Genomic DNA, 10,119 nt, shown 5'->3' with positions numbered 1-10,119 from the left:
CAATCACCACCACCACCACCACCACCACCACCATCAACCATTATCACCACCACCGCAACAGGGCTTATATTTACATATTTATTTTACTTTCCAAAATACATTCGTATGCATGATCTCAGTAGCGATTATCTACTTTGTAAGATTGGCAGAAAACTGGCATCACTATCCTCACTTTATCTGTAAGGAAACTAAGGTCCAGAGGGGTGAAGTGATGTGTGCAAGGACAACAAAGTGGTCAATAGTCAAACTCAGACTAGAGTCTGGTTCTTCTGACTCCAAAACTAATGCTTTTTTTAATGGTCCCCACCCTCTCAATGAAAATGAAGAACTTCTGAAAATGAAGATGTTGATATTGACAACTTTGGTTCGATATTCCAGTCAGAGTTTTTAGAATGAATAGCCCTCTGGGACCATATATCCCAACCCTCACAAGTTCCAGATGAGCCACTAGCCACTCAAAGTTCATGTGACCCTCTAGAAGTTGAATTTTCATCCAAGGGATTTGACTCCAATTTCAGCCTTCTTTCCATGACAAGAGGCCACCTTCACATATATACCAAGAGTTTCCCAGATTACTCTAAGAACACTGGATGTCCCATGCCCTTTCCTGGAGCACAAGCTTTTCCAGTGAAGGTTGAGTTGGGCTGGAAGCCACTACCCCTGCTTATCTCAAAGCACCAGAAAGCCTGAGAAGGAAACAGGATGCTGGCTTCTGGTCACACCCCCATCCACCAGTGGCTCAGTGATGCTCTTCCAGCCCCACTAAAGGGCTCGACTCCTCTCTCAAGGTTCCAGTTAAACCCAAAGCTGCTCCCCAAAGCAAGAAGTTTGGGCCTCTTCTACAGAGGCCTGCCTCGACTTTCAAGGGATTCCTTGGATTTCGGTGTGGGGCTGCTGTTTCAGGCTGGCCTGGTTGGGCTGCAGGACAGCTCTGTTGGTAACGGGCAGTGAAGAGCATTTGGCTGCCCTGCTCTGGAGCCCTTTCTTCTTAAGGTCAGAGGTCAAATTTGAGTAATAAATATCTTCCAAGGATTTATCGTTCTTTCTGAGGACGTTGCTGGCCAGTCGGAAGAGAAAAATCACTCCGTAGATGCCAATGATGGTGAGGATATACCAGGCGGCACTGGTCCCATCTGGAAGCTTCAGGGCCCTGGTGGAGTTGGTGCTGTTCCTTCCCTCCAAGTGGTCCCTCAGCAGGTGCCCCAGGACAGGGCTGGCCTGAGTCTGGTTGGGGGCTCCCTGATCCCCTGAGAAACAGAGAGGTCCAGATGAGACCCAGCATTTTGGGCTGAAGTTTGCCTGGCCAAGACAATAGCAGTGTCTTCACATCAGTGGGAAAATGAGACTGCTGAAAGAGGCTTTCTCTGTTCAATGGGCAGAAGCCTAACAACATACGTGTCAATATATTCTTTTTAGACAGGAGAAAATCACACAAAAGTTTAATTACATGTATACATGGGGGAGACCCAGGAAAACTGAATAACTCCCATGTCAATATATTTTTAACAATCAAGAGAGTTCAAAACACCAAATTCTTGAATAGGAAATGCAGCATCATAAAGATGTCAATTGTCCCTAAGATCAACTGTAAAACTAACATAATTGCAATTAAAAGATCAGTAGGATTTCTTTGTGAAATAGACAAACTCTGCATGCTGAAAAAGTTCTCCTAATTAGGAAAACTCTGAAAGAGTGACGAGTGGAAATTAGTTTAGCCAGAAATTTAAACCTAGCCAGCCAGAAAAATGTTTACTATTTTTTGAATGAATGAGTGCTTTATTTGCCCACAGCCCAGCTGGGGCTTACTGGGCTTTGCAAAGGGCATAAGGGGCTGTTCAGAACCAAGTACAGCTTTCCCTAAAAAGTCTCCCTATAAAACTACAATAGCTAAAACAGTGTGACATAATACAGAGACAGGAAGACCAATGGAACAGAGTAACAACATCAGTAGAGTTGGAATTGGAATTTGGTAGATAATAAAGGGGTATTTGTAATCAGGAAGGAAAAGATGGATTATTCAATAAGGAGCATTAAAACAAGATAGCAGTGAGTTCACGTCTCTCACCTCATGCCCCAAAACAGTCCAGATAAATCAAAGATTTTAACATTAAAAAAAGAAACAATTTAAAGTACTAGAAAATAGCATGGTAGATTTTTTCCCCCTTATCATCTCAGAGTGGGATATCCCTTTCTAAGCATAACACAAAAATTCAGAGGTGCAAAAAAAAGAAGAAAGAAAGAAAATGTTAAATTCAACTACATAGAAAATTTTAAAGTGATTGCCTACTATAAAACCAGAAGACAAATGACAAACCAGAGGAAAATGGCAATTTATGCCACTAAACTTCTTAATAAGCTTCAGTTCTATAAGAAAAAGTCCAAACCCCAGTAGAAAATATGCAAAGGATATGGGCAATTAGGTCAGAAAAAGAAATGGACCTTGAACATAAGAAAAGCTTCTCAGTATCACTCATAATAGGAGAAATGCAAATTAAAACTGCAACAAGATGACATTTTGTTATCTATCAGGTTTGCAAACTCATGATGTCTCAGAATACACTGGATATGTCTGCAGGGTTGTCAGGCCCTTGCTTAATTGCTGCTGAGAGTGTAAATTTATACAACCAATATGGAAGGCAGATTGACAAGGTCTATTGACATTACAAATGTATTTACCTTTGACATAGCGATTCTACCTGTAGGAATTTATCCTAAAAATATGCTGGAACATGTCCAAAACAATGCATGTTTAAGGTTAGTCATTGCAGCATTGCTTGTGATGACTAATGCTTAAGAACAGCCTGAATAGCATCAATTGGGAGATGGTTTAATCCATTTTGGAACATCCATGCAGTGGAATACTATGCAGCCATAAAAAGTAACAAAGAATTTTCTTGGTACTAAATCTTAACAAATAAAAAAGTGTATAGTGATACAGCTGATATGATCCTATGCATAAAGGAGGGTATGTTATTTGCTTGAAGCTTATATACGTGTAAAATATCTCTGAGAGAATATACAGAAATTGGTACCTGAGGTTGCCCATGGGGAAGAGAACTGGGAACAGGGGACGAACTTTTCACAGATGCCCTTTTGTACATTTTGTACCATGTGTATTTATTTTCAAAAAGAAATTAATTTAAAAATGGAAGAGTACAAGTGGGCACTTTCCTGGTCTCCTTGGTGAAGTGCTCCTGGGTAAAGACACTGTGTGCCCTTCCAAGACCAGAAGATTAAGATCTTAATTGCTGTTTAACTCAAAACTGTTTTGTCTGCTAGGAGAGCCAGTGAAAATGAAATGATAAACATCAGAGAAGTAGTACTGTGAGACATTTTCCAGCTGTTTTATAGGTTCAAATTCTCATTTCTTGCTCTATGTAAACACAGATGTATCCAGACATGTCATAGGATAAATCCCATCACCTGCTGGGTAGACCAAAGGTGCTCCATAAGTGCTTTCTATTTGATATTCACTTGTTAATTCATTTTGCTAATGCAAGGCTAAGAGAGACCAGTAGTTTTATTATAGTTAATTGTTGAATGAATGAATAATCTATTACTTTGAGATTAAGGGAGAAACCATTTAAAAATAACTGCACAAACCACATGTGACACAGTCCAAATTAACAGATTTCATTATATAAAATCTGTCACTCATAAGAAACAGTACAGTGATAAGGAATTTTTTACCGCTGTTGATAGAACTGTTTGAGAACTTAAATAAGGAAAGGGAAAATGTTCCCATAATTATTGAAAAACAAATCAACCCAACAAGAACATCACAAACTTTAATTAGGGCAAGAGAACTTGTTTAAACCTGGAACGCATGTATAAACTTATAGACCTTTCTGTGGCTTGTTATAGAATGATGTAATATGTTCAAATACATATAAAATATACCCAACTAAGAACTACAGAACATTAAATTATTTGAAAGCCAGTCCATTTTCCACATGAAAGAAACTCAGTATTTTAATTATTGCAGTACATTGTTCTTTACCTTTCTTTTTAAAAGTATAAGTTAGATGGTATCTTCTATATCCTATAGAAGAGACAAAGCTTTTCATCTGTGCTGTTTTGCACTTATAAATTAATAATGTGACATATATAAGAAATTCTGCTCATCCTTGCGTCAGAGCAGAATACTCACGTTCCATGAGGTGGTCTTTTCCTTGACTCTTAAGGAGGCAAGTATAAGCAGCTGCCATTGAAAGAGAATAACTTCTTTTTGCAAATGATCACATTCCTACTGAAGTCAGGCTGCACTGAGGTTCAAGAGAAGATAGCAACGAGACGCCCAAAGAATCTTAGGGCAGCACCAAATAGAAACTTAGCAGAGAGAAATTGGACTCATTTTCTCTCCTTCAATTAATCAGAGGATCGAAGTCGATCTGTCATCTGTTGGCTCAGAATAGAAAGCACTTCCTGGCTTTGGCTTGCTGAGAAGATCCAAAGCACAAGAGTTGTTTAAAAACATGCTGGTACCAAGGAGCCGCCAGCTCTTGCAGGTCCCATCCAGGACAGCGGTGGCAGGAAGCTCTCCGAGGCTGGCTTACAGCCTGGAGGATTCCTGAAATTCCCTGTTCTGCACCTGTTGCAGGTGTGGCTGATTGTCAGGTGTGGCAGAGACCCGTTGTCATAGGGCCAGGAAACTCCATGGTCAAGGGTCACCAGCTTCCTCTAGGACTGTCCCGGATGAGGAAATCCAGACAGGAACGAGCCTGTGCAGGAGGACACAGCTGAGGGAGTTGGGTCCCCCTCAGGGATAGGTGGGTGATGGGCTCATGGGTCAGGCTGTGAGGAACGGGGCTTCTCTTTCCCGCACCCCTGAATCACAAGCCACATTGTAATCAAAGCAGATTTAACTAGAACGGGTGAGAAGAAGAGTCCGGGAGAAAAGGTCGGAAGACTTGGGCCGGGTCTGTGATGCAGCCATTGTTCTCTGAATCCTCACTAATGTGGCCCTGACCTGCCTAACTCATGAGGCTCGCTGGCTTTTAAGATGTAATTTGATCAAATTTCCATCAATGAGGGAATAGATAAGTAAATTTTAAAATAGGCCATATGATTCAGGAATTCCACTCCTAGGTATATACCCAGGAGAAATGCAATCAAATATCTAGACAAAGACTTGTGTATGAATGTTCATAGCAACATGATTCATAATAGCAAAAAAGTGGAAACTGTCCAAATGTCCATCAACTGATGAACAGATAAGTAAAATGTGGTCTATCCATATAATGGAATATTATTTGGGAATAAAAAGGAATAAAGTACTGATACATGCTACAACATAGATGAACCTTGGAAGCATTATGCTAAGTGAAAGAAGCCAGTTACAAAGGACAACATGTTGTATGATTCCATTTATATGAAAGGTCAAGAATAGACAAGTCTATAAAGGCAGAAAGTAGATTAGTGGTTGCCTAAGGTTGGGGTGGGGGACTAAGGGGTGATAACTAAGGTATACAGGGCTTATTTGGGGAATGATTAAAGTGTTCTGCAATTGATTTGGTGATATTTGTGAACATACTAAAATCCATTGAATCATAGACTTTTAGTGGGTGAATTTTTTTGTAAGAAATCTGATTATTCAAATTTATTACCGTCAAGAATTATGCAATGATGCTGTAGTTTTCTTAACAAATAGAAAACAGACTGTGTACAACAGTGAACTCTATAGCACTAGCATCCACGAGGTAACAATGAATGTCTCAGTCATAGGATGTGGATTGTATTTCAATAATATAATATAGGTACACAATGGAATACTACCCGGCTATGAAACAATGAGGAAGCTATTTGTGTACTGACGTGTAAAGATCTCCAAGATGTTTTGTTAAATGGAAACAGCAAAGAAGAGAGTATGTTACCATCTATGTAAGAAAGTAGGGGGAAAAATCATCCAGATCTGATTTTGCTCGTATAGGCATTGAAGAACCCCTTAAAGGATGCCCGAGAAAGTAAGAGCAAGAGGAAACTGGGGAGGCGAGAACTGGGTAGATGGAAGGCAGGTGTGGGAGGGAGAATGCTCACTGTATATTCTTTATGAATATAAAGAAGTTTAACAGTGTTAAACACACCCATTCATTAAATGTAAATCTTTGTCAAAGCTCTATCTAGGCTCTTGCTGTCTCTTGCTGTGGGATAGCTGGACCCTGGTACCTCTGGCTCTGCCACAGAGACAGGGATTCCCAGCACCCACCGTGAGAGGAGAGAAGGGGCAGATTGGAGATCCTTCATGATAAAGGGCAAATGGGAACTTCCCTGGTGGCGCAGTGGTTAAGAATCCACCTGCCAATGCAGGGAACACGGGTTCGAGCCCTGGTCCGGGAAGAGCCCACATGCCGCGGAGCAACTAAGCTCGTGCACCACAACTACTGAGCCTGTGCACCTAGAGCCCGTGCTCTGCAACTAGGAGAGGCCACCGCAATGAGAAGCCCGCGCACTGCAACGAAGACCCAACGAAGCCAATAAATTAAAAAAATTTTTAAAAGGGGGGCAAATGGCAGTGAGGAGGGCTGGGAGTCAGGGCTCTAGTTCCCAATTTGTCCTTGTTGTGTAACCCTGGGCAAGTCCCCACCCCTCCTGCAGTTTCCTCCCCTGCAAGGTGGAGGAGCAGCAGGGTCAATATCCTCGGGTCCCAGGGAGACAGGGAGGAAGCCTGGGGTGTAGGGAAGAGCTGCTCCTTGTGAGGGTGTCTGAACAGGAAGGCTGCCAGCACTGGCCGCCTCGGGAGAGGGAGAACACGCCTGGGCAGCTGGCGCCCAAGAGGTGCAGGCTTTGGAGCGTATGTCATCTGTGAAGTCAGAAGGTTTCGGCATTCAGTTCCACAGGATGTCAGTGTGGGACGCTGGGAGGGGTAAGCTCCAGAAAAATAGGGGAGATGTAAGGAAAGGTGGCCTTTGGTCTCATCCATACCACCAAGGGAGCACTGACATTAGGAAATAGCTCTGTGCCAGGCGTTTTCCTCCTGGATTCCACCTCTGAGAATTCCTGCAAGGCGGGAGTATCATTCCCAGTTAAAGAGGGGAACGCTCTTTCAGGCTCAGAGAAGAGACTTACCCAATGTCATACAGCTTGTAGGTGCCAAAGGCCTTCTCCTTCCACATCGCGAATGTCACCTTCAAGCTGGACCCAGAGTCCCATGAATTCTCCGGACTGCTTGTCCTACAGGTTGACTTGTAGACTGTCATTGCTGAGACATATCCATGACCTTGAAACCCTCCCTGTTGGCTGAAATTAAACTGTTATGTTAAAAGTCAAGGTAATAGGTACCTTACAGTTGAGGGTGACTAGAGGGGGCAGGAGGGGGGCTCTAGGGTGCTGGTCATGTCCTGTTTCAGGGGTTTGTTCAACTTGGGGCACGTCCTAGCATTGTGTTCACTTTTCTGCATGTATGTTCTACTTCATTGCAAACCTCACCTTGCTGTTTAACATGGAAAGCCCTGATAGGCAACGGGAAAATAAAGTTGAAGGCTTATCTAGAAAAATACAAATGCTGTTTTTAAAAAGGTTTCTATATTCTGTCATGGCTGTGGCCACATGATACCATCTAAGGAAAAGTGCCCTGTGCCTGGGGTGGGGATGGTCAAGATCATGGTCACAGGGGCTGGGCAGCTGCCTGCCTTCTTATGCAGTGTGGGTGATGCCAACTATTTGTCATTCCCGAATGCTTACATAACAGTGAAATGTACCACCACGTGGGCCAAGAATTTCCTTCCCACTTATGTATGTCTCCTCTGGCCTTCTGGTTCAGTCTAGACAAATACCAACCTCAAGGCAGTCAAGGAAAGCCACTCACCCAGTAAATATTTGACTGAGCTGGGACAAATATCCTCCTTCCTCTGGGAGGAAGGACCCCAATACCCTCTGGCGCCTTTGACGTTCGAACCTGAACTCTCCCAGGGGGCCATGGCTTTTTTTGTTACTGAAGAGCCAGTCAGCTTAGAGAATGGCTAAATTGGGAACCAAGGTGGCAGTGATATGGATTTGACATTCCAAAACAGAGAAAAAAAGAAAAGAAACTAGTGCTTTTGCATTTCATGGGGCCAGGAATGGTATTTGTAAAATGTCAATAAATAAATGCCTATATCCACACTTGACCTTCTTTCTAAGAAGTATTTTCTGGGTGTGGGAGGAAAACCCCACCAACCAAGTCTGACACCCTGCACTGTGAAAGGACATTAAAGCTGATGTCCAGGAGTCGTACGGCCAAGAACACAGATTCCAGGAGTCGTACGGCCAAGAACACAGATTCCAGGTGTTTCTGCCTTTGCAGGGGGTACAACCTCCCAGAGGACTTTTAAAAGATGTTTTGCATATTTTAAAAAGTCTCTAACTTATATGTCACTCCTGCCCTTCCTTTCACCTTCATTGTCGTCTTCTAGCACTTAGGGACATTACTCTTCTCTGCTGTCTCCAGGGAGTTACAGAGGAAAGCTCAGAGCCTTTGGAATTGGAGGACCCAAGTTCTAGTTGGGGCTTTCTCACTTATTAATTGAGGGACTGTGGTCAAGTCACTTCCCTGACCTGAACTTCTGCTGTAAACAAAGGATAATAAATTGTGATGACATGAAGGACTCCAAGGGGCAAATACAGTCACACCTCATTTCTTCTCCCAATTAATTACTTGAGCCCTTGGTTGTCTGATTCATAGGAAATCTTATATTTATTTCCCTCTTAAGGCCTCCCAGGTTGACCAGGACTCCCAGGAACTTTGTCCAGAGTAGGGAAGGAGGGCAGCCTGGCTTCCTCAGCCAAGCCCAGAGGACTAGAGTCTGAATAATCCTCTGCCGCTGTTGCCTCCAGCTGCCACATGGGGCCGCTGTTGAACACTGACCTTGCACAGTCTGTCAGATGAGGATGAGCAAGTCTTCAAAGATTGAATAAATGAACCCACAAGAGAAGGCATTAGCTCTAAACACCTGCCTGTTGCTAGTTCACACCACAGAACTGACACATAAGACTGTTCTGCTCCCTCTCTGGTTCCCTTGCTTCAGCCCTGGGGAGGTCAGACACCACAGTAACAAGGCGGGAGCAGAAACAGAAGAGCAGTGATGGAAGGAAGAAGGCTGCCCCCACTGTCCCCCTGCAGTTCTCCTGCCCCTGCAGCCTGAGCTGGAGACGGGGGAGCTTCAACCCGAGATCGAGCTCAGAATTTTGATTATGACATGAGACTGCATGATCTTAATTACCGAATTAAGGTTCCCCAACCTGACTATAGGGCAGGGGAGGTCAAACCCCACACTTTGTAGAGCCCACAGAGCAGAATTAAAGAAGTGGGAGCACAGAAGTGTGTTACTATTATGTCCCACGAGTCTTGTCTGTAATGATGGATCCCATGCTCTGGGATGCAGAGCCAAATTTAAACAAGAGTTAGAAGAAAGGGAGATTTTATGGGTTCAAGCAAGCAAGAGAGAGGGCAGGATAGAGCTGGCTTACAGGGCTGATGCAGGGAGGAAGGTCCATTTCTGTCTTCCTTCTCAGCCTCTCTCCACGTATTGTGGCATGTGGTGCTCAGACGTACACCCACATTGTTTCACCACCAGATGGGAAAGGGGGTACTTTTCTCCCTGCTTAGCCAGGGATATCCCAGGGAATGGCTCTGATTGGCCAGACTGAGTCAGGCATCTACTGTGGGCAGTCAGCATTGGGATGGGGTCCAGTAATTAAACCAGTCTATAGCACATGCTCAGGAAAAGACAAAAGTCACCTGTCCTAGATCACACAGACTGCATTGTGGAGCATGGGTTGAAGAGGGACAGGACTGGAGGCAGAGAAACCAGTCAGGCAGCTGTGGGCTTAATCCAGGCAAGAGGGTAGTGGGAGTAATGCTGGAGAGAAGTCATGGATTCAAGAGACATTCAGAAAGAACAGAGCTTGATTAGCTCATGCAGTAGGTTGAATGATGTCTGCTATGAACTGAATTGTGTCTGTTCAAAATTCATTTGTTGAAGCCCTTAGCCCCCAGTGTGATAGTTTTTGGAGGTGGGGCTTTGGGAGGTAATTTGGTCTAGATGAGGTCATGAGGGTGGGGCCCTCATGATGGGATGAGTGCCCTTATAAGAAAAGACACCAGAGAGCTTGCTTCCTCCTTTTCTCTCCACCATGTGAGGA

General features: G+C 43.7%; 1 protein-coding gene across 1 annotated transcript; it reads right to left on the bottom strand.

Annotated features, from left to right (window-relative positions):
- Nucleotides 1-861: 861 nt before the first annotated feature.
- On the bottom strand, nucleotides 862-7,112 carry SMIM34 (small integral membrane protein 34). Its single transcript, XM_061192690.1, has 3 exons — nucleotides 7,066-7,112; nucleotides 6,166-6,173; nucleotides 862-1,247 (listed from the first exon to the last, which is right to left on the bottom strand). The coding sequence occupies exons 1-3, from the start codon at nucleotides 7,110-7,112 to the stop codon at nucleotides 862-864; spliced, it is 441 nt and encodes a 146-aa protein (XP_061048673.1).
- Nucleotides 7,113-10,119: the final 3,007 nt, after the last annotated feature.

This window comes from Eubalaena glacialis, chromosome 6 (assembly GCF_028564815.1).
Source record: "Eubalaena glacialis isolate mEubGla1 chromosome 6, mEubGla1.1.hap2.+ XY, whole genome shotgun sequence".
In the NCBI taxonomy this organism is placed as follows: domain Eukaryota; kingdom Metazoa; phylum Chordata; class Mammalia; order Artiodactyla; family Balaenidae; genus Eubalaena; species Eubalaena glacialis.
Note: the sequence above shows the minus strand (reverse complement) of the source record. Positions and strands in the feature narration are given on the sequence as shown.